Source organism: Clupea harengus, chromosome 9 (genome assembly GCF_900700415.2).
Source record: "Clupea harengus chromosome 9, Ch_v2.0.2, whole genome shotgun sequence".
NCBI lineage: Eukaryota > Metazoa > Chordata > Actinopteri > Clupeiformes > Clupeidae > Clupea > Clupea harengus.
The window spans coordinates 9,893,712-9,917,401 of record NC_045160.1 but is presented as its reverse complement, the minus strand read 5'-3'; the positions used below and the strand labels follow the sequence as shown (position 1 = coordinate 9,917,401).

General features: G+C 44.1%; 2 protein-coding genes across 3 annotated transcripts; one reads left to right on the top strand and one right to left on the bottom strand.

Moving 5' to 3' along the window:
• Nucleotides 1–1,915: 1,915 nt before the first annotated feature.
• On the top strand, nucleotides 1,916–12,873 carry gucy2f (guanylate cyclase 2F, retinal). The gene is made up of 19 exons (XM_012828880.3): nucleotides 1,916–2,553; nucleotides 2,748–3,553; nucleotides 4,283–4,584; nucleotides 4,806–5,160; nucleotides 5,351–5,435; nucleotides 5,530–5,626; nucleotides 5,748–5,882; nucleotides 5,961–6,041; nucleotides 6,160–6,336; nucleotides 6,458–6,614; nucleotides 6,797–6,946; nucleotides 7,297–7,445; nucleotides 8,018–8,181; nucleotides 8,551–8,743; nucleotides 9,027–9,201; nucleotides 9,767–9,865; nucleotides 10,382–10,476; nucleotides 10,567–10,652; nucleotides 11,333–12,873. Exons 2-19 carry the CDS (start codon nucleotides 2,806–2,808, stop codon nucleotides 11,415–11,417), a joined length of 3,333 nt encoding a protein of 1,110 aa, XP_012684334.1. The 5' UTR covers nucleotides 1,916–2,553; nucleotides 2,748–2,805; the 3' UTR covers nucleotides 11,418–12,873.
• Nucleotides 12,874–13,633: 760 nt separating this feature from the next.
• On the bottom strand, nucleotides 13,634–17,977 carry serpinh1b (serpin peptidase inhibitor, clade H (heat shock protein 47), member 1b). 2 transcript variants are annotated; one of them, XM_012828881.2, is made up of 6 exons: nucleotides 17,833–17,977; nucleotides 16,938–16,981; nucleotides 15,607–16,232; nucleotides 15,403–15,501; nucleotides 14,843–15,075; nucleotides 13,634–14,699 (listed from the first exon to the last, which is right to left on the bottom strand). In XM_012828881.2, the coding sequence occupies exons 3-6, from the start codon at nucleotides 16,199–16,201 to the stop codon at nucleotides 14,397–14,399; spliced, it is 1,230 nt and encodes a 409-aa protein (XP_012684335.1). In that variant the 5' UTR covers nucleotides 16,202–16,232; nucleotides 16,938–16,981; nucleotides 17,833–17,977; the 3' UTR covers nucleotides 13,634–14,396. The 2 variants fall into 2 exon arrangements, with proteins under 2 accessions (XP_012684335.1, XP_031429163.1); XM_031573303.2 differs by lacking the exon at nucleotides 16,938–16,981 and having other exon boundaries at nucleotides 17,833–17,976.
• Nucleotides 17,978–23,690: the final 5,713 nt, after the last annotated feature.

The following is a 23,690-nucleotide window of genomic DNA, read 5'->3' as shown; positions in this document are numbered from 1 at the left end:
CAAATATAACATATTCATTTAATTTGCAATAACATGTAGTATTGTGATTGAACTGGATGGCCAGAATTGTCTACAGAGAAAGCACATGATGTATGCCCGCAATCAAAAAAATACTTTTGTTTCAGGACTATAGCATTATAGGATTACATGACGTTTGTGCTGGACTTTGGTTGTCTATAAACAATGTGACGAAGACTAATTACAGGGATTGACTGTGCTTTTGATTTCATAGGCGCTTGCCCTCAATGTATTTTAGTTGAATGAACTGTAGCTGCATCAGGTGGGCCTTTTGTGCCTTAGACGGAGGTCAATTATTTGAATAGCTCTCTCTGGGTGATTCATTTGGTTTTAGAATAACGTTGTGTTATTTGGCAAAACTGTCAGAGTTGTAGGTCTGGAAGCATTTGATTTCTTTCAAAACGCAAAGCAGTGAGTGTGCCTTTAAATGTGAAGTCTGTTTATCATATTGCACAACGGCTACTTGACCATACTGAATTTGAAATGAAGAGTTCTAGGCTATTTATCTGATCCATAACTGTTCTATTCATGCATAGTCAAGTTTGACATCAGTAAACCGTGGGCGGGGCAGGAGGGCATCAGATGAAGCCAGATTTTATACACTTCACTGTAAGGTTAGGTTAGGTTACGCTTCAATGTGGTGGGCTACCTTCGCCATCTGGAGGCAGTAGAGAGAACAGACGAGAAGTGTTCGTCATAAAAGTGCACAAACCAGATAAACATGTACCCTTTCAAATTTAAATGTATTGTCATGTAAGTCATTTAAACTTGGAGTCTTGGATCATAATAATTAGCCTTTCGACGATTAGCCACGACGATAAGGCAAAGTGGTGAATGACCATGCAATGTGAGGGGAAATCAGCAGGAAAAAGTGCCCTTCAGTTTTCAGAGTTCATTATTTTATAGTTTGTCTTGACATGGTTTGTGTCCAGAGACTCCAGTTCCTTATAGTCCCTTGCGATATCCCCAGGTAGGCCTATGCTGAGATTGCATTTTCATCCACTATTCTGGGCACAGGACAGGGGTGTCAAGGTGTAACGTTTAAGAGGCTCATTGGCTTATAAGATATGGGTCATCACTGCAAGCACACTTTAGAATACATTCAAGGAAGAAGCAATATGCAGTAAAACAGAAAACGGTAGACGGTGCTGCTGGTCATAACGAGTCAAATAGATAGTAAAAAAAATATAAAAAATAAATGTAAAAAAAAATATGTGTTACAGCTTGCCTATCTACTGTTGCTTTCGGTTCAACCTTTTGTTTTAAAGTCAAATATAAATGTAGGCTATTTATTTTACACTCATTCTGGGAATACGATATAGTTTACCAATCTGCTATCGTTATATTTTATCCAACATTTTGTTTTAAACTCAAATCCAAAACTCTTTCCTGTATTTTTTATGAGCCCTGAGAATCCCTGTTCGCATTCAAAACAAAGGGTTTATCTGACGCACGCACTTGTGCACGAACTCCGGGAATACTCCCAAGGAGAACCCCCTCGTTATCTTTAATTATTCCCACCACACCTGCTTGCAGATTCAATTGAACTGTTGGCCCTGTCACCATCACGCCAACACATTTGTCCAATTACAGCACGTAGCTCTTATTTAGGGACCAAGGGATCTCCATGGCAAAGCTGAGTTGATGGCAGAGGATATGTATGGTACGATTTATATAACCTTATTTTAACGTGCTGCCCCGAAGTTGGTATGTCATTGAATGCGTACGTTTGAAAATAAAATATATGTTGCTCTTTTCTCGACCATGAAAGTCAAATTACACAAATAATGCATGCCCGATGAGTATACATTACTTTTCAGTGAGCGGGGTTTATGAAGCCATATATTGCCTCAGAAGTATGGACGCATGACCGCAATCCTCTTACATTGCACCTTACCAAATATGGATTAGGTCCAAGCGTTGCAATTACGCCTCACCTACAGGTCACTTTGAGAGGGCTTTGATTGTATGGACATAACGGACAATGGCCTGTTAATAGACATTTAATTCTATTTTTTTAAAAAAACAGGAAGAGAGCATAGAAGATTATTACATTTATCTAAAATGTGTTTTTATTTTGGCATTCCATCCGATCATCTGATGTGTGACGGTACAAGGTAATAAACAGGTTGTGTCTGCAAACAGGTAGATTTGTGATAAACCACACATTTATTTATCATCATTAATATAGTCTGGACGGCTTGTGAGGCGATACCAATATTGATAATAGAAGCCATTTGTAACTCTCCAGGGTGCTGAAGTTGTCTCTTACTGTTGTAGGCGCAAAGCAGCCTGTGCGCACTCTCATCCAATTGGAAGCGCAAGGAAGATAATTAGTTATGGTGTGCCATCTTCATGCAGGGCAACTACGTTTGATCTAATCTCGGTTTACTCATGAATTTGAAGTTTCGGTATCTGGAGATTGTTAAAGTATTATTAGAGGCAAGTGTTGAACAAAACATGTTCAAGTGAGCTGTAGTGAGTTTCACATCGCCTAATTGGATTTCAGAGTACGGGCAAGATATGAACACCACGGTAAGTCATTTCTTTGTTGTTTCTTTTTTAGACGCAAATATTCATTGATTTCAGTATGACATTAGGGTAAAAGTACTGCATAAATGGACTGTGCAGTGTCACAAGCGATGCTCCCAAAATCAGTGGGAATAGAACTTGGTATGCACCCAGTCTTTGTGGATAACAAAATCATTATTCAACTATTAATTTCACAGACTTTCAAGACTTTCATGTAACAGCAAGGTTTACCAGCACGGATACCCAAGAGAGACAATGCACCAGTTACCACTCCATTTCGGAGGTGTATTATGGGAACTGTCAGCCTATCCCTGTTGTCCAGTTTTGAGAAGCAAACACAGCCTTGGACCAATTATACCATTTTACAACTTTTCACTATGGATACTGCTAGGAGTTCTGACGTTTCCATGTTGTGTTCAGTGTTTCATTTTCAAAGTGGGAGTCCTTGGGCCTTGGAACTGCGACCCAATACACTCGAAATCTCTCCCCTCGGTTGCAGCCAAATTGGCTGTGAGCAGGATAAATGAAGATTTTAGCTTGGATCTGGGATGTCAAATGGATTTTATGGTTCTCCAAGAGCCCTGCGAAACATCGAAGGCTCTGACAGCATTTGTGAACTACGAGAAACACGTCGACGCTTTCGTAGGACCCGCCAATCCAGGTTACTGCAACGCCGCTTCACTTTTGGGTAAAAACTGGAACAAGGCCATTTTCTCTTGGGCTTGCATTAATTATGAACTGGACAGAATCGAAGGATATCCAACTTTCGCACGGACTTTACCGTCTCCAACGCGAGTGCTTTTTACTGTGCTAAAGTATTTCAGGTGGGCCAATATTGGCATAGTCTCCTCCGATGAGGATATATGGATAGACACGGCTGGCAAAGTGGCGAATTCTCTGAGGAGTCAGGGGCTCCCCGTTGGCATAGTGGCGTCTGTGGGGAGCAATGAAACCGAGATGGAGAACACCCTACGGGACATTCAGAGAGCAGGGGAAATAAAAGGTAAGTGCTTTGATTGCCTATTTGCCGGGACAACAGTTCGCCGACTAATTGTCTCTTGAAAACATCTTTGGAGAGCAGAGGATTCTAGTTACCCGGAACACGACATAGAACCAATAGCCCTTTACATTTGCCATATAACATTTCATATGCAAGCTGTTAACTAATCCATTCTAAAAACCAGTGTCATACAGCTCTGCTGTTTTTGTATTATTTTGGAGAAAAAGATTAAACAAGATATTTTGAGGTGGATGGGAAGTTGTATTTATCAAAGACACTCTTAAAGCAAGCTTAACCCTTCCTCTAGATTAAATTACTTGATAATCTTCTTGCATGCCTTAGGCAGAGTAACAGATGTTGGCAATAAACCAGTGAAAGTTGACCATATTCCTGCTAATATGACTGGGATTGACAGTATATGACATGAGAATAATACCATAGAGTGTATTTTTCTTTTCTACCCACTGAGCAACTGGCTGTGCTGGTCATGGACTCAGTGTGCATGAGTTAATACACAACACTAATTAGACTGGTTACTAACTGTACCACTGGTCTTTACTAACCCTGCCTGTGCTGACCACTAGCTTTGCCTGTGCCATGATGACTTACTCTCTGCACTAATCAATGACTTACTGCACTGGTCACTAACTGTCTGCATCGATCAATGACTTATTGCAATGATCACTAACTGTCTGCATCGATCACTAACTGTCTGTCTTGTTATCTCTGCAGTCATCATAATGTGCATGCACTCTGTGCTAATGGGTGGGGAAAAACAGAGAGCTTTCCTGCTGAAGGCCCATGCCATGGGTCTGACCCAAGGGAAGTATGTCTTTGTGCCTTATGACGCCCTCCTCTACAGCCTGCCCTACTCAAACACCTCCTACTTCGCTCTGCAAAACGACACAAAGCTTCAACAGGCCTACGACGCTGTGCTGACTATTACCGTGGCGTCAGACCTGATGTCCTTCAGTGAAGCGTTCAACATGGCCAAGAGATTTGGAGAGCTCACTGTGTCCCATGAGCCAGAGCAGGTGAGGGGTGCACGTGAGTTTATGTCATAGAAATGCTAAACATTTAAAAGGGAAACCCTGCCATCACATTACAGTGTTAATACAAGCACAAAGTGATGTCATTCTGTGTCCTGCTTATAATCACTCCCCTACTATAAGCCTATTGCCTTCTCAGTCATACATTTTGTGAGGAGCACTTGAACTTTTGCCTGTGTATACTGACCAGCTGCACTGTGCCACAGGTCTCCCCTCTGTTTGGAACCATCTACAACGGTCTGTACCTGGTTGCCAAAGCTATACACAATGCCCGGAGGGCGGGCCAGTGGCTCAGCGGCACCAACCTGGCGTACTTCACTCGAAACATGACCTTCAAAGGCTTCAACCAGAACATACGAATAGACAGCCAAGGAGACAGCCAGACCAGTTATGTGATCTTGGACACTGACGGCTGGGGGAGGCAGATGTATCGGTGCTATCTGGTGGACCTCAGCACCGGCACGCTGCAGTTCGCTGGAAGGTCAATCCACTTCCCAGGAGGATCTCCCCCTTCGCCTGACTCAAGCTGCTGGTTTGACCCGGATGCAGTCTGCACTGGAGGTAGTGGATGACATGAAGGAACATAATCAACCAAATACACAAGCAATTCCCCACTCAAAAGACACACAAAGAAATCACACAAACAAATATCAGTCATATAAACAACAAATAAACAAACAAATAAATAGATAATGAATAATAATTGTCCACAAATACAAATGTAACTAAAAGCTTGTCTCTTGTGTTGTAGGTGTGGAGATCATCTATGTTATCATCGTGCTTGTTGTTATTTTGGTGCTGGGCCTGGGAGCCCTCGGCCTGACCCTTGTCATAAGGTACATTTGTTTACCTTGTTTGTTATCTGGAGCGTTTGGCAAAATGATGAATATAAGCAGGTGAAAGAGTTGTGTGTTCTCTGCTGTCTGTCAGGTGGAGGATCCAGCAGATCCAGCTGGTGAAAGGGCCCAACAGGATCCTGCTGACCCTGGAGGACCTCACCTTCATCGACCCTCAGCTAAGCAAGCAGGCAGGTCTTTCCCACATTGTCCTTTAAATCACTTTTCTCAAGACTCAGTCGAGATGGGTTCACTTATTTTTCTCTGTTAGTCTCTGTCTGGGTCTTGAATGGCACATCTTGTTCCCTGCAGAAAATCACTTTAGAAGATCTCACTGGCTCAAGGAGTGCTATTGAGGACAAGAGTACAAAGTCTGCGGATCAATTTAACTCTGAAATTAGCGTAGCAACAGTTACACACGAGACATCAAATGTGGCCGTCTATGAGGTATGTAGGACATTCCATTGACACTCTATGTTTGCATTACTCTTTTTAGCTATCTCAACACATCTCTTTCAATTTCAGGGTGACTGGGTGTGGATGAAGAAGTTTAAAGATGGCCATTTTAAAGAAGTGAAACAGAGCACAACCAAGATCTTCACAAAAGTAAATTCTCAAGCTCTTCATTAGCAGCTCCTACCCACAAGCTCTTCTACTTACAGCATGCCTCTTGTTGGAAAAGCACCTCAGTAAGTTCTTGATGACTATGTTTGTCGATTTACAGATGAAGGACCTACGGAATGAGAACGTCAACCCATTCCTAGGCTTCTTTATAGACTGTGACATGTTTGCCATGGTGACAGAGCATTGCTCTCGGGGGAGCCTCCATGACCTTTTAAGAAATGATGATGTCAAGCTGGACTGGATGTTTAAGTCTTCACTATTACTAGATCTCATAAAGGTGAGGAGGAGTGAATGTAGCATCCTGCAATCAGTGGATTTGCTCTCCAAAGAGTAAGACCTATAGGAGATGTTCAGTACATACAAACTTATAGATATATGACATTCTTGTGTTCCATTAGGGCATAAAATACCTCCATCATAGAGACTTTCCCCACGGAAGGCTAAAGTCTAAGAACTGTGTGGTTGATGGCCGCTTTGTCCTCAAGATAACAGACTATGGTTTCAATGAGCTTTTAGACAACCAGAAAGCCCCCAAAGAGATTCCTCCACCAGCAGGTAAAATTCACAGACTAACACATACACACACACACACGCACGCACGCACACACGCACGCACGCACACACACACACACACACAAACACACACACACACACACACACACAGTGTTTGGGTACAAATTAGTGAGATGGATAAGTTTGATATTTGTCATTGTCTCATATAACTGTCCTTTCTTCAGACTTGTTTTGGACAGCCCCGGAGCTCCTCCGAGACTTAGAGCATTCACGCAAAGGGACCTACAAAGGGGATGTGTACAGTTTTGCCATCATCCTGCAAGAGGTGGTGGTCCGAGGAGCTCCCTATTGCATGCTGGGATTGTCTCCAGAAGGTAGGTCATTAGAGAATTAGTGAGTGCATATATCCCATAAGTCATATTCAGTTTCAGCCCATTCAAGAGGTGGATTTGATTCATTGATTTGAGATTGCGAACTCTTGAGAAGACACTGTCATGGTTTGACATGATAAACTTAGCCTGAACTTGTGAATCATCTAAGTCGTGGCAATGATAGTTGTCATTTTATATATATGATAAGCAGTAACCATGCCCTGCCCTGACTATAAATAAATCCTGCGTACATTTGATGTTGTTATGCAGTCTCCATGACTGTTCCATCTGAAGCCGTAGTGTCAGATGCATTGCTGATCAACATGGGCCTCTTGTTGTCTTGAACCCATCAGAGATCATCCGTAAGGTGAAGAAGCCTCCGCCCATGTGCAGGCCCACGGTGGCCCCGGACCAGGCCCCGCTGCAGTGCATCCAGCTCATGAAGCAGTGCTGGAGCGAGCAGCCGGAGCGCCGGCCCACCTTTGATGAGATCTTTGATCAGGTAGACTATCCACCTCACAGCACCTTTAGAATGGGATCTTTGATCAGGTAGACTATCCACCTCATAGTACCTTTAGAATGGGGGGGCCTCCTGTGTGGTAGACTGTCCACTTCAAAGCACCTTTAGAATGGGATCTTTGATCAGGTAGACGGTCCACCTCACAGTACCTTTAGAATGGGGGGGCCTCCTGTGTGGGCTGATCATACTCACAGCATCAGATCTCTGTAATAACGTCAGCAGGAAGACAATCCATCCGTCCTCCCCATGACCTGTGATTTAGGTTTCTCAGGTTTTTGAGTGGATGGGTGTGTACCTTGAGTCAGTTTCTACAAAATGTTTGGTCTTTTTGCGGTCTCCTTTAATGTATTTCTGTTATAATGAGCTTTCTGGTAACGTGTGGGATCACACAATATCCTACCCCTATACAGGATGTTTTCAGAATTGCTTGTCCACCAATATGTTAACACAATGAACATGCAAGACCACAATGGTTCAAAGAAAAATGGTGCTCTGCTTCATGTTCCGTGAAAATGGCATCAAAAATATAACAAACCATAATCATTTGTGTTCAGTTCAAGTTCATCAACAAGGGCAAGAAGACCAACATCATCGACTCCATGTTGCGAATGCTGGAACAGTACTCTTCCAACCTGGAGGAGCTGATCAGGGAGCGGACGGAGGAGCTGGAGGTGGAGAAACAGAGGACAGAGAAGCTCCTCTCAGAGATGCTCCCGCCGTGAGTCACTGCTCACCTCACCTCTCCTGAGGCCACAGCTAACCCGTGGATTAGACGTACTCTCTAATCACTTTTTGGAGCAGTCAAGGATTAGACACAGCCTTGGACTGGTTCCCATTGTGAATGGACACAAACAAAAGTTGTCCCTCTCCTTCCACATCATGGCCCTTAGGCAGACTATTCACCTCCTTTACGTTTATTCATTTCAGATTTCAGATTATTCACCTCCATACATTTGTCTCCAAATGGCATGATGGAACTTCAGTCTTGACTTTACCTCTTGGTCTAAGGCTGCACGTGAGCCCAGTCTTTATGTTTCTGCTTTATGTCCTGAAAGCATCCAAAACAGATGACATTTCCCTTCTTCAGCTCTGTGGCAGAAGCACTGAAGACAGGCGCGACTGTGGAGCCGGAGTACTTCGACCAGGTGACCATCTACTTCAGCGACATCGTGGGTTTCACCACCATCTCGTCCCTCAGTGACCCCATCGAGGTAGTGGACCTGCTCAACGACCTCTACTCACTCTTTGACGCTGTGCTGAGCAACCATGATGTCTACAAGGTTAGTCTACACAGAACTGGTGGAGGGAGATGGAGGGAGGTGGAGGGAGATGGAGGGAGGTGGAGGGAGGTGGTAGAGAGGTCAGTTCTGACAGAGTTAGATATAGGGATGTACGGTATATTGTGGTTGGATGGGGCCCTATGAGCTGTTAAGGCAGATTCGATTGCAGTGGAGGAGACTTGGGAGCACCGAGAAGCAGAAAGACAAAGACAGAAAGACGGGCTCACAGTGTACCTCACTGTCACCATAGCAACAACATAAGGCGTTGTTTTTTTCCCTCTAGGTGGAAACCATTGGTGACGCCTACATGGTGGCATCAGGCCTCCCCAAGCGCAATGGCAACAAGCACGCGGCAGAGATCGCCAACATGTCCCTGAACATCCTGAGCTCAGTGGGCACCTTCAAGATGAGACACATGCCCGAGGTGCCGGTCAGGATCCGTATTGGCATCCACTCCGGTGAGCAGGGCAGCTGTGTGGGCGCTGTGTGGGCGCTGAAACCTGAACAGTCACTAGGGCTGTTAGGACAAACATTAAAGGTTTAGTGTAGTTGATGCTCTTTCTTGATATAAATCATAAAACAGACTTAGAGGGCATTTCTTTTCCATTTCAACCATTTCAATTCTAGATCGTTTAGTATGGAATACCTTTTTTTAATTGATTAAGACCTTTTGTTTGTTGCATTCATCTTTGGTGTGGGCTACAGTAGATGCTGGGGATGTGAGCTGTGCCCTCATGTGTGTTGTGTGTGCAGGGCCGTGTGCTGCTGGGGTGGTGCGTCTGATCATGCCTTGATCATGTGTGTTGTGTGTGCAGGGCCGTGTGCTGCTGGGGTGGTGGGTCTGATCATGCCTCGATCATGTGTGTTGTGTGTGCAGGGCCGTGTGCTGCTGGGGTGGTGGGTCTGATCATGCCTCGATCATGTGTGTTGTGTGTGCAGGGCCGTGTGCTGCTGGGGTGGTGGGTCTGATCATGCCTCGATCATGTGTGCTCTGAGTGCTGTGTGTGCTCTCTGTGTGTGCAGGGCCGTGTGTTGCTGGGGTGGTGGGTCTGACCATGCCTCGATACTGTCTCTTTGGAGACACAGTCAACACCGCCTCTCGAATGGAATCCACAGGACTGCGTGAGCACATTCTGCTTTGTTCTGTTGTTCAATTCTATTCCAATCTGTTCTGTTGCATTGACATGACCAGCATGACTGTGAGAATGTTGTGTATCCAATCACTTCTATCATTCAGGTGCTCAGTAACTCAACAGAGAGTACTAGTAACAAGTCCTACTACTGCTGATAATTAATAGTTCATGTATGTTATTAGGAGTAACTTGTCATTTGGCAAAGTATAGCTGTTGGACAATCACTCTCAATATGCTTTACCCCCATCAACTCTACACCCATCTCCTGTGTCCTTGCAAACCTGTGGTGCTTTATGCTCTCTCTCTCTGTCTCTCTGTCTCTCTCTCTCTCTTTCTCTCTTTCTCTCTCTCTCTCTCTCTCTCTCTCTCTCTCTCTCTCTCTCTCGCTCTCTTTATTATTAGCTTATAGAATCCATGTGAACATGAGCACTGTGAAGATCCTGTGGTGCTTTATGCTGTCTCTCTCTCTCTCTCTCTCTCTCTCTCTCTCTCTCTTTATTATCAGCTTATAGAATCCATGTGAACATGAGCACAGTGAAGATCCTGCGCTCCCTGGACGAGGGCTATAAGATTGACCTCAGGGGGAAGACCGAGCTGAAGGTGCATACATGATCTGTCTGTGCTCAGCATTGCTTCTCGGAGTTTCATTCAACCTGCCAAAGATAACCTCATTGTGTTTCTCCAACGCAGGGCAAAGGTATCGAGGAGACATACTGGCTTGTTGGGCAATCTAGTTTTACAAAGCCTTTGCCAAAGCCACCAGAGATCAGACCAGGGTAAGACAATGAATGCACACAGATTCTTAATGTGAAGATACACTCATAACACAGAACTGTACCAATACTGTCCTATTCACTCAGAGTGTTGAGAGAGAAAAACAACTCTTGTTTCAACTGAAAACTGTCCACCTACCTTGTGCATTCTAATGAGACATGTCTGTGGGTGTGTCATGTTACTCTATTCGCATGCAAATGCGTACATCTTCACCATGTCCACCTCAGGGAAGATAATCACGGTCTTCATCCTGAGGACATTGCTGCATACAAGAAAAGGAGAGCAGAAAAAAGACTAGCAGATTCTCAAAATCGAAAGCAAGGAGGTAGAGCCTTGCGTGCGCTGTTGTGATGTGTTAGCTGGTGATAGCAGCTCTGTGCTCTATGGGCTGAAGCAGCTTTTGATCTTTATGCTAAGGAGGTATTATTTGTGTTTTTGTGCTTTTTTGTGTTTGGCTTTGTTGTGTGTGTTGTTGCTTCTTTCCTAACGTTGCATGTTTGACAAACTATAATGATGGTGTTCATTAGAGCACACCGAATTGTACATCCATAACATTCATCTGGGTCTGGAAGCCCTTTCCCAAACGACAGACCTAAGCAAATCTGATTATCACTGTGAGTAACTGTTAAGGAATATTATCTCCTTTCAAGGAATCATTTTGAGAAAACTTGATATCTTACAGAGACAACTGGCAAGACATGGTGACGGAAGAGATCAAGACCTTGTTCCGGAAAGCCAACAGACAAGTGGACAAGCCCAAGCTCTGAGAGTAGGACAGACAGACAGGTGGAGACAATGCTACAAGCTCAAGACAAGCAGGAAGAAGAGAGAGCAGGGGGAGCTGAAGGAGCTGAAGGAGTGAACGTAACCCAACACCTGACCCAATGGAGGGAGAGGCCCGTGAGCCGACAGGAACCTGTCCGGCACACAGACCTGAGAACAGCATGCATAAACCCTGCCTGATCACCGTGGCTTACATGGAGCGCTGTAATAGGATTGGCCATGGGTCTCACTAATCTCCCTCTATCCAGCGCAGCTGAAAGCCACTGCTCTAATGAAATGAAAGTTGTCTTGCGGGTCACCGGGGGGAACGAGTGTCCTGACTGCCTCCTTAATGGACATTACAAGCTGCTACCTTTGGCCACCGCGTGGCTCAGCATGTTCCAGTCTACTGTGGGAGCCTCTAAGTCCCTCCACTTCTGCTGTCATATGGGGGTGTCTTTACTTCTGCTCCAGCTTTTGGCCCTTCACTATTACATTGAGCATCTTCAGGGACAGGAAAGGAACGCTATTGTCTAAACTGCTTTTAAATATATTTTGGCTTATAACTGGAGTTTGCAGTGGATTGCCTGAGGAGTCACTGATGTCTGCGCTAGGTTTAACCTCTGGGCTGTGCTTTTAGTGCCACCGTGGGGGAGGGCTTTGCATCGCAAACCTGATGAAAATAGCATTTTTAATGAAACATGAATAAAGCACATCTGTATAGTGCCAGTACACTTCATGCATAAAGTCAGAATTATTAAGTTAGAAATTTACATTGAATTAAAATGTCTTATGCATATGTTTGATTGATGCACAGTCTAGGGTCAACAAAAGTACCAATGCCTTACATTAGTTACTCATAGATAAGACTTGCTCTCTGGCTCTGTTAAGTCAGGTCTCACGAGAGTAATATTTGACTGATAACTAATAACACTCAGAGATTTCATAGGGCCACGCCCACATTTAAGAGATGTTATTCTCTGCTGCACTTGAAGGCACCTCAACATGGTCCGTTGTATATATACTGTATTTATTTTTGAAATCAAACAAGATTGTATATAATTGTTGAAGAGAGTGAATGTAATGGAAATATATAGTAGATATTTATTCACGAGTACTATCATGAAAAGATAATTGTAGGCAGTATTGTAGTCTTTCCAAAAAAATACTAAGATTGTTGGGAGAAACTTATATTTAACTGTAGAACACCCATGACATTAAATAAAACAATACATTTTGCTCAGAGTTTCTTATCTGTTCATATGAAAGATGATAAGATGGTTGGGTTGGTCATTGTAACTCTTGAACTCTTGTAGTGTAGTTATTATTTACTGCTTTTGAGCCAAGATTGTATTAATGTAGACATGTATTTATAAATGTTTGTACTTTACCTATTCAACCTGTATATTTATTAAGGAACATGTGCAGATTTTGGTGTATTACAAACATTACTCTCTGGTATACTAGTGCTTTATTTGACCAGCAGATGGCACCAAAACCATGTCTCCTTTGGTGTGCATCTGCCTGTGGGATTTAACAATACTATCAATTAAAAGATTGCTGGGAGGCGTCATTTGAAAGGAGATGCTGGCAACAGGATCAAAGAGGTTTATAATAGGTGATCCTTTTTTGGTCCAAACTTGCCACCGTGTGAATCCTGACACCTTTTTTGGGAGCTCTTAGGCCTGCTCACCTGGTTCACCATGACAGCCCTACACTCCAGCCCCTGTTTCTCCACACCCCTCCACACCCAGCCTTCAGAGGTTGATCACTGTTTGTTCTGTGCCATCTGAGTTCCACTCCACTCCATCTCCACTCAGACAGTAAAGAAGTTCTGGTACCTTAAGCCCTGGAGGTCCTGAGGAGAATGCGGTAGCTCCAATGCCTTGAAGGTGTGGAGAACTCTCTCTTCTCCCACAATGAGTGGAATGTGCTCCCTCTGACAGACTAGAGAGGGATTGGAATGTGTGATACAAATCTTTAGAATTCTTTAGAACTTTGGTAGACACAATAACTTCCAACTAGAGCAGCAACAAAAGTTTTCAAAGTTGTATCTTGTAAAACATCACGTTCAGGTTCATTTCAGTTTTTTTATTGTAGTATTTATTTTTACAAACATTCTCAGGCTTTTAGAAATGAATGACCTGAATCTTTTTCCATACTAGCATCATTTTCATAATTTAGTTTTGATTTCTAAGATAATCAGAAAAGAAGCCAGATATTTCTTTCAAATTTTTTTATTGTAAAAATGTCATACAAACATCATTCCAACAGAGGTCCTGTGGCAAAGCCAAAGGCATCTTAGTGTCTCATTGTATTCAGTAACAGCAGCCTGTGATTGTGGAGCATTTCATCTGTGTGTTGTTTCTAATGCAGAGGAAGCAGGACATATTCAGTGCAGCAAGACAGACAACAATATACATGCAGGAGAGTGGTGACTTGGAGAGGGGTTGCAGAGCAGAAACTGGAGTGAGGACCTCAGAAGTCTGCAAATGCGCAAAAGCCTTTTCTTTAAACATTAAAGATACTGTAAGATGGCACATGTAGATAGCACAAACGGAAAAAAGGAGAACTCAGCAGCGAAAATAGGAATCTACATCAGAAGCTGTTGCTGAATTTGATTGGAGGCAAACAGAAGAGATCTTACTTAATATAAGCATGCTGTCTGTCAAGGCTTTGACTCAGCATCACAAAGACAAAGAACAGTAATGATCTCATGTTGAACATTAGATTCAAAATGGTGAAAATAGTGAGCTATTCATTCAAGGGTTGATATTCACACACAGGGCAATGGGACAGAATGCTATACACATCCCATGGGCTCTATCAGATGTTATGCATCCACAGATCAAAAGGCTAAGCTTGACAGCCCACAGAATAATCTACTGGAATGAGCTCTTCAGGTAACAGACATACCCATCAAAGTGAACTCTAAACTTGACACCCATAAACATCCTTTAGCTTGGGAGAATGTTTACGTTTCATCACAACTCATCACGCATTTTATCCCCCTTGGGCCTCACTAATCGGCCAATGAAGAGGATGGAGTTGGTCTTGTTGTCCTTCACCAGGAAGATGAAGGGATGGTCAGCATAGAAGAGCTTGGGACTCTTGAGTTTCTCATTAGTAAAGACGCTGGGGTCGAAGGGGTTCCCCTCCGTGTCCCACTCCAGCGAGGACGCATGGAAGACGTTGGACAGGTACAGATCTTTCTTGCCAGAGATGTTTGATAGGTCAGCTTTGCTCTTGTCCACAGCCTCAGTCAAACCCAGTTCAGCAAGATGTTTCTAGAAAAAATGACATTTTCCAACATGAACACATGCAAACATTCATGTTTACCCTCTTAATTAGTCTCCTCTTCACAGCTCCATCCAACCTCTAACTCATCTGTACCATTGCTTCTGAGGAAAAGACAGAGCTGACTACATACCTGCAGGTTGTGGCTGACCTCCATATTGACTTTGGGCAGAGAGATGGCGACTCCCTTTTCCTCCATCTTGCTCATCCAGGTGTCCAGCTGCTTGCGGGTCAGCAGCTTCTCGATCCTCTCCAAAGGCTCCACATGGTAGGGCATGATGAAGACCACGCTGGACTTCTTATGGGCCAGTGGCATGCTCAGCAGGAACAGCCTGTTCTCAGTGTCCTCATAATGGTCATACAGACCTGTGGTGGAGCATAATATACCATGTGTTCAGCAAACTTCTGAATCATGTTCTAGAAATGAGCATAACATACCATGTGTTCAGCAAACTTCTGAATCATGTTCTAGAAATGAGCATAATATACCATGTGTTCAGCAAACTTCTGAATCATGTTCTAGAAATGAGCATAATATACCATGTGTTCAGCAAACTTCTGAATCATGTTCTAGAAATGAGCATAATATACCATGTGTTCAGCAAACTTCTGAATCATGTTCTAAAAATGCAGACGCTCCTTAAGGAGGACAGGATCTCAGAAGTCCAGAGAGGGTGAAGGTGAGAGACTCACCAGTGCGGTGCATCATGGGAATGGACACGGTGTATGAGCGGGTCACCATAAATCCACGGTCGTCGACCATCTTGTGATGGAACTTCTCGTTCCAGTGAGCTGTTGTGAAAAAACAGGAACTTATTGTTTTTTGACCTAAAATTTTAACTGAGAATAAAAATGCCTCTCTCTAGAAGAAACTAGAATAATACACTAGATACTCACGTTTGAAAAACATGGCGTTGATGAGCATGGCTCCATCTGTGTTCTGCACATCTTTAGTGACCTCAGGCATTTTGCCGTCAGTGGATTTGGAGGCCCACTCGTTGATGGCATTGACGGCGCTGCGCTTATCGCGGAAGTTGATCTTCGAGTGGTCGAGGTTGTAGTGCTTCTTGCTGTTCTTGACGTAATCATCGGCGAAGCTGACGGAGCTAGGACCATAGAGCCTGTTGCTGATCTTCCAGGTGACGTTGCGCTTGTCGGAGTCGCTCACCTCGGACAGCAGCTCAGAGAGACCGCTGTGGAGGTGCTCATCCTTCAGCTGCGTGGCACTCAGCACACTCTTCACCTGGGAGGCGGTGGAGGACTTCCCCCCGAGGGCCACCATGCCCAGAGAGGAGGCCACCACCACGGGGGAGATGAGGATGTTCTCAAGGTTTTTCTCCTTTGCCACGTTGTGGTACAGGTTGAAGGCCAGGTTGGCGCTGTTGTCTGCCAACATGGTGGCATGGCTGCTGAGCTTGGGCTCCTCGGAGGAGATGGCCAGAGCCAGAGCCAGAGCCAGAGAGAGCAGGACTACAGCATTGGTCAGCCACATTCTGTCTGAGCACTTGAGCAACAGCGGATGTCTAAAGGGTAGAATACAATTCAATCAAATTAAATACCTGGTTTCAAAGAAAAGGCCCAGAATCCACTGATGAAACATTCAGATCTTTAATATAAAATAAAAATAAAAGCCAGGTCAGTTGTCAAAAGTCAGTTGTAATGGTCGTCAGTGACGATGTGTAGCTGCTGTGTGAGCATGTCTATACATGACATCTTGCAGGCTGATTGGCCGGCTGGCCTGGTGAGTCTCTCACACTTCCTAGATTGTTGCCACATCAGCAGCACAATCAGGGGGGGGGGGGGGGGCACTGGGGTAGTCAAGAGTGTGCATTTATTTTATGAATCAATCAGTTTAAGCCCTGACCACCTTCATTGTCTTTACTGTCTTTTCTCCTTTATACCTGAGCCTTAATTGATTGGAGTGTGTGAGGCAAACAGCAGAGAGTTGGTTGCGAGTTTTGGTGAATAAAATAATAAAGTGAAGACTTCTTAGGTTAAGGACAGGGATGGACACCAAAAAAGAGTGTTTAGCGTTTGTACATCTGACAAAAACCACAGCAGAGAGCGTAGCCTTAGGTGAGTGAGCGTGAGGAGTGGCAGCTGCCCTGGGATATCATCAGTGAGTCATCGTGGGAAGTGTATGTGCACCGGCATAATAATCACACACACTACTGCAGTATTTACTGGCATAGCTTAGTTATCCTTGGCTATGCACCATCTTTAGATACCTTGATAGATTTTCATAGTGTTGTCAACGTTTGCCATTTTCATTCTGAAAGACAAGAGGTGCATGGGTAATCTCTACACAAATGACTGCATAGTAGTTTGAATCCATTGAAAGATGTCTTCCCCTGTGCGATGCCTCTTCCCATGCATTAGCTTAGAGGCTGTGGTTTCATCTGCCCCAAAATGCCACATGGACACATGCACTCAGGCGGAGTCACGTAGACACTTCTGATTGGTTGGAGCAAGATCCAACTCAAACTTTTGGCCAATCAGCAGTGCCAGAGTGGCCCAGCATCCATGTTCTGCAGGAGGAGGTCTTATGGAAGGAAACAATGGACAGCCCCTCCCTAACTTTATCCTCACCAAGTTCCCTGTCTGTTTCCCTGGACATGTCTAAAAGATCCAAATGCCTGTGCAATCCCATAATATAATTTCATTCTGTTCTCTGGGTTACCTGACTGATTTGTCTTTCTGAGAGCAAGAAGTGAAGCGTGCCTGGTAAGGTTAAACACATGCATGCGGTGGAAGAGAAACCTGCTGTTTACCTTTATAAATCTTCAGCACTCATAATGACATATTCTCATATTCCCTATCTTATATAAAAAACACTTATTCTTTGACCTCAAACGAAAAATGAGACAACATGCCCTAGATTCTTCTACCATGACTCAGAGCAAAATGAATCATTCAGGAGAAAGTGGTTAATGCATATATTACATGGCACATACACAAATGTTAATCAAACACAAATGTGTTACAAAGAAAGACAAAGAAGATAGTTCCCAAAAATACAAATCTTACCCTTTTTACACAACAGTAGAAAAATCTACTTAGAAAATACAGAAACACTCCCCACAGAAAGAATAAAGAAAAGTACAATGACTCCTGCAGTCTTACCTCGAGAACAATCACAGCACTGGTTTCAGCGGTGCACGGCTCCTCTTGGCTTCTCAGTGACTTGGAGGTGTAGAACTGAGCCCCTGTGCAAACCTTTATTTATACTGACACAAGGAAACTTCTGGAAGCTGGGCAGAGGGATATGCAAATGAGGCTATTCAGCATTCCTTGGGAGGTTGGGAGAGAGACCTCCCCCTGGATCGAGTGACCTCAGACGCTCCTCTTTCTCTGCAAGGTCCTAAAGCCCATTTGGACTGCCTAGTTCTCCCCTAGTGCCCAGAGTAACATTGTGCGCTTCAAATCTACAAGATATCCAGAGATTAGTGCAGAACATTTCAATACTGCCTGAAGGAGCTCTGTTTGTCTGTCAGCTCACAGCTGCCCACAGCTGTTAACAGCTGGGATGGGAGATTTGGAAAGGGACGCTTGACTTTTGAATGAGAGGAAACTTTGGTGAAGTACTAATCAAACTGTATTGTTTACTTATCACCCTGGACTGTTTCATGTGTAAAAGCAGTGATGTATCCTTTGATCTCGTCCTGGAGCCCCTGCATAGCCCTCAGAACCCTCTCCCCTCCTCCTCTCTCCTCCCCCACCCCCACACGGTGCCTCATCTCACGCTTACAGCCATGATTGCAGGGTTGTTCTGGGTGTGGATATGGGGTGCCGGAACCACAGCTGTAAACTATTCATGAACCAAGGCCTGTGCTTTGATACTTGTGCGTTTGGCTTTAGGCATAGAACAACTGCAGAAATCACACCCCCCGCACCTACAGCTCTTTTCCCAAGCAGGTCCATGAGAAGCAAGCCCCAGGGAATGTTTGTCATTCCGCACTGGATAAACACTGACATTCCTCAACAGGAATGTCACAGGCTACAAGACAAGCCAGCATCACTGCAAAAACAGTGAATATGAATTGAAGGTATTGAAATGCATATAAATATCCTTTAAAGAGAGGAGGAGCTTCGTCAGCTAAATGTAATATTTAATGAGGCTAACAAACTTAAATAGTGGCCAGTAGTCATGTTGGTCCCAAGGAACTTCACCACAGTATTACATAAATCCAGTAAACATTTATATTGGGCTTGGGTGTTTTAAAGATGGAGTTGCACAATCTCCTTGGACAAACGACTGAGCTCTGAACCTAGGTGAGATTGCAACAGAAACACACAATTAAATAAAAACTTAAAACTAATATAATGACATGTATACATGTATACAAGGAACATTTATAGACCATTAAGTGCATTTTCCATTTAAATTACTAAAATGTACCAGTGTAAATGCTGATGCACCCAATTATCATAAACACCTATGTATGTATTTGCAAGTGTAAATCAGCAGTCTGTTAGCTGTTTATACCAGCGATGGTCTTTTGCTAAACAGTCCACTTCCTGTTAATACAACAGCTGGCCAGACGAGAGCCTCCTCATGAGTCCACTGCACATGTGTCAGACAACAACCCCTGAGAGGAGACTCAGCATACGGCTCCAGCTCAGGAGTTTGCTGAGCGTTGTCTCCACTTGAGGTTGCACTGCGGCTGGGTGGGAGCAGAGGAAGACTGGGCTCTTTGACTCGGGTTGAGGGCGGAGCTGCCAAGTTTGGAGAGTATGATGTAACAGCAAAGCAAACTTTCATGCGCTGATGTAACTCTCGTCAGAATTACATATTTTGTATTGCCAATTCTTACAAAAATTGCAAATTCATTATTTCCCTTTCAAACACACAGAAATGCGCCAGCTGTGTCAACACATTAATCCTATTAATCACATTAAACATTAAATGTTTTACTTTAAGGGAAAAATGTATCCTTGCATTGGAATGACTTGCTCTGCTCATTTTCAGGGGTGAAACATTGACGGGTCACTTCTGAAAATAAACAGCATGTTTGTGAGTAGCCCATGTCTTATGGCCATGTTTACTGCAGTGACCCATGAGCATGTTTGTGAGTAGCCCATGTCTTAATAGCCATGTTCAACCTGTGGCCCATGAGCATGTTTGTGAGTAGCCCTTGTCTTATGGCCATGTTCACAGCCTGTGGCCCCTATCAAATGTGCAGGTCCCAGTCAGTGCGTTTACATGATGGTATAATTCGAATCTTGCTTTAGTCGGACTATGCTATCTTTTGGGGCAACTGCTATTATCCCAATATACATGGCAGTGAATAAATCGAATCATTGGCCGAAAGCATGTCGTATCCGATACGATAGGTGGCGCTGTTTTCATTACAACTAGTGGTGATACAGCCATTTCCACTTGACCTCTTCACCACTACCAACAACAGCAACAGTTGATTGAGCATGAATCGCGTCTGTTCATCGGTCCAGAAATGAGTGTTGCCTCTTGGGTTGTCCATCGCGTTGTTCGTTTGTTTCTGCCGGGCCGACGTGTTTATAAGTTACATTATTCAAAGGTGAAAGATAAAAGGCGAGAGAAGGTCACATTTTCATACCGGTCCCCCATCTAATGTTAATAAGGTGTTGTGTAATGGTCTTGCTCCTATAATGTATAAACACAAGGACCACTTAGCCAATACAAAAAACCTCATGGACCAACTAAATATCCCCGGAACAATATGCCTCCTACCCAGACCTGGCGCCAGACAATTGTTGGAGCACACATGATTTTCGCGGGTGGGCTCTCCTTTTTTTACGTACCAGTAGGCTAGTTATAGATATGACAATGCGCAAGGCAAAGCATCTGGAACCTTGCTCCATGCGTGACTTGGTTATGTTACAAACTATAGTTCGCTCACAGCCTCATACTCCCATCACACACTCAGACAGGCCAATGTATCACAAAACACAACGATGCGCATACCGACCGCAGTGTTTCACTACCAACAGTAGGCCGGCCCACTGGCATTAATACAGCCTTCCTAGTAGTCAACTTTTCATAATTAAGAGCTCTCATTATCCAACGTCACACAACACAGAATATAGTTATCATCTTGCTGCAGGCACGTGCACAGATAGACCCCTAGTGGTGTTCCAGTGGCATGCAGAGGTTGAACGCGTGGAGGTGTGCTGAGGCCCCCTGGTGGTAATGCAGTCATACACATACAGTGTATGTATGCACTAACCAACTCTCTCCCAACTCTATAAATTCAAAAAGTGCAGTTATATACAATAATAGAATAAGAAACATAACAAATAGAAGAACTAATACAAAGAAAAATAAATCAAAATGTCTTTGTGTAGACCTACACTTACATATCGCTCTCTCTGTCACACATACAAACACACACACACACACACTTTGAGAGTTAGAAGAGCTATTTGAGTGTAAGAGCCTCAGGAGACTCTAACTTTAATTGAGGTCAGGACCTTGCAGACACAGTAGTTAAGAGCTCTTATTTAATGTCTAGATTTCATTTGGCTGGAAGGCTCTGTAGTCCTTCTCCTTCTAGTTCCTGCTCTCCACCTCAACTTCATCTCAAATTCAATTTCATCACATTAATGCAAGCCATGAGAGGGAAATGGCACAAATGTCCAAAAATATGTGTCTTCCCACTGCTAAAATCTTAAAATCTGTAAGTGACATGTATACACCATAGTTAAAAAGAAAATCATGCCCGCTACACATAGAGAACTCTGTAGTCTCAAGAATCAGTCTGCCTAAGACTATCTTCATTGTTTCCTTTTCCATAACCTCTCGCACCCTGTCTCTCTCTCTCTCACCCTCTCTCTCTCTCTCTCACCCTGTCTCTCTCTCTCTCGCACCCTGCCTCTCTCTCTCTCACACCCTCTCTCTCTCTCTCTCACCTTGTCTCTCTCTCTCTCTCTCACCCTGTCTCTCTCTCTCGCACCCTGCCTCTCTCTCTCTCTCACCCTGTCTCTCTCTCTCTCTCTCTCACCCTGCCTCTCTCTCTCTCACACCCTGTCTCTCTCTCTCTCTCACCCTCTCTCTCTGTCTCTCACACCCTGTCTCTCTCTCTCTCTCTCACCCTCTCTCTCTGTCTCTCGCACTCTGTCTCTCTCTCTCACACCCTGTCTCTCTCTCTCTCTCACCCTGTCTCTCTCTCTCGCACCCTGTCTCTCTCTCTCCCTTTCACCCTGTCTCTGTCTCTCTCACCCTGTCTCTCTCTCTCTCACCCTGTCTCTGTCTCTCTCACACCCTGCCTCTCTCTCTCTCACCCTGTCTCTCTCTCACCCTCTCTCTCTCTCTCTCTCACCCTCTCTCTCTCTCAATTTCAATTTTCAATTTTCAATGGCTTTATTGGCATGAATGTATGGTACACTGTTGCCAAAGCACTTAAACAATAAGAACAATAATAATAACAACAATAATAACAACAATGGTAATACAGGAACAGATAAGTTAATTAAATAATAAAAAAATAAATAAAAATACATAAAATAAAAATGCTTAAATAAAAAACATTACAATTATAATAATTACGTAAAGAAAAAACATAGACAGATAAGAATAGATACAAAAAAAAAAAAAAAAAAAAAAAAAAAAAAAAACACTATGAGTTCAGGCCTATGTTTATTGGTGGTATGGCCTGCTCTCTCTCTCACCCTGTCTCTCTCTCTCTCTCTCTCTCCCTTTCACCCTGTCTCTGTCTCTCTCGCACCCTGTCTCTCTGTCTCCCTTTCACCCTGTCTCTGTCTCTCTCACCCTGTCTCTCTCTCTCTCACCCTGTCTCTCTCTCTCTCTCTCTCTCTCACCCTCTCTCTCTCTCTCTCTCACCCTCGCTCTCTCTCACACACCCTGCCTCTCTCTCTCTCACCCCTGTCTATCTCTCTCTCTTTCTCTCTCTTGCATCCTGTCCGTGGCCCTTTTCAATTACCCTTTTCTGATCTAATTCATGGAGTCCTACTCACGGCTAATTAAGAGAGCGGCTGTAGTAGACAAACTCTGGAAAACCCTGAAGTCCCTATGAGGGAAAGAGGGACTTTATGTCATGCACACACTGCAGCACGATGGACATGACAAATCGTGTGGACCCACATACATTTGGATGATAAGGGTCGACTTGTTTTCAATGTATTGTAGCAAAGACACGTAGTGCTACCTTGCAAAACCTTCGTCAATGCCATCCGACTGTTGGACCGTTTTACGACCCACTACCACTTGCCACTGGTTGGTTTGGGAAGAGACTGACTGATGTAGCAGACCTGCCATGTGGGTGCATGAATGTCAGGGTGGATAAGGGGAGCGTATAGGGGGTGGTTTGGAAAATAGCCCCTGTTTGCCCCAAGATGCCCTTCGCACTGACAAGCTGTCAACCTGTTATCATGTCACACACAGTAACGCTGCCTATCTCTCCAATCAACAGCAGTGTTTGTGCCCCACACACCCTGGTCACCTCTCTCTAAGCCCCCCAGTGTGCTGACTGACACTTTTCAGGCGGGGCCGTTTGGGATTAATGAGACAGCTGGGTGCTGAGGCAGACCCTGTTTGCACAAAACAGGGGGTCCCCTTCATCCCAGTCAGTACTGAAATGTCACAGGAAGCACCCTGTAAGTAAGGCTTAGAGCCCACACCCCCCGTCCCCTTTGTTTTCCTCCGGTAGAGCCAGGTTGCTTTGAGGGCCTTTAAAATTCAGGTGGCATTTTAGCATGGGCAATATTAGAATGTCAGTCTTTCCTTACGTTTGGTTGAGGTTCTCTGTGCGTGGGCCTTTTAACCATTCAACTCTGAACTGGTGCCAAAAAATTACCCAATCGGAAGAAAAGAAAGCTGGAAAACTAGTGCGTCTCTTGTACATATTGCAGATCAATGACAGCCAGTAAAAATGTCTAAACAGATGCAATGTGTACAGTCTTGAAGTATTCTAAGAAACAGCAATGGCACACATTTACTTGACTTGATTTTATAGACTACAATAGAACCTCGATGTCCAGCATCC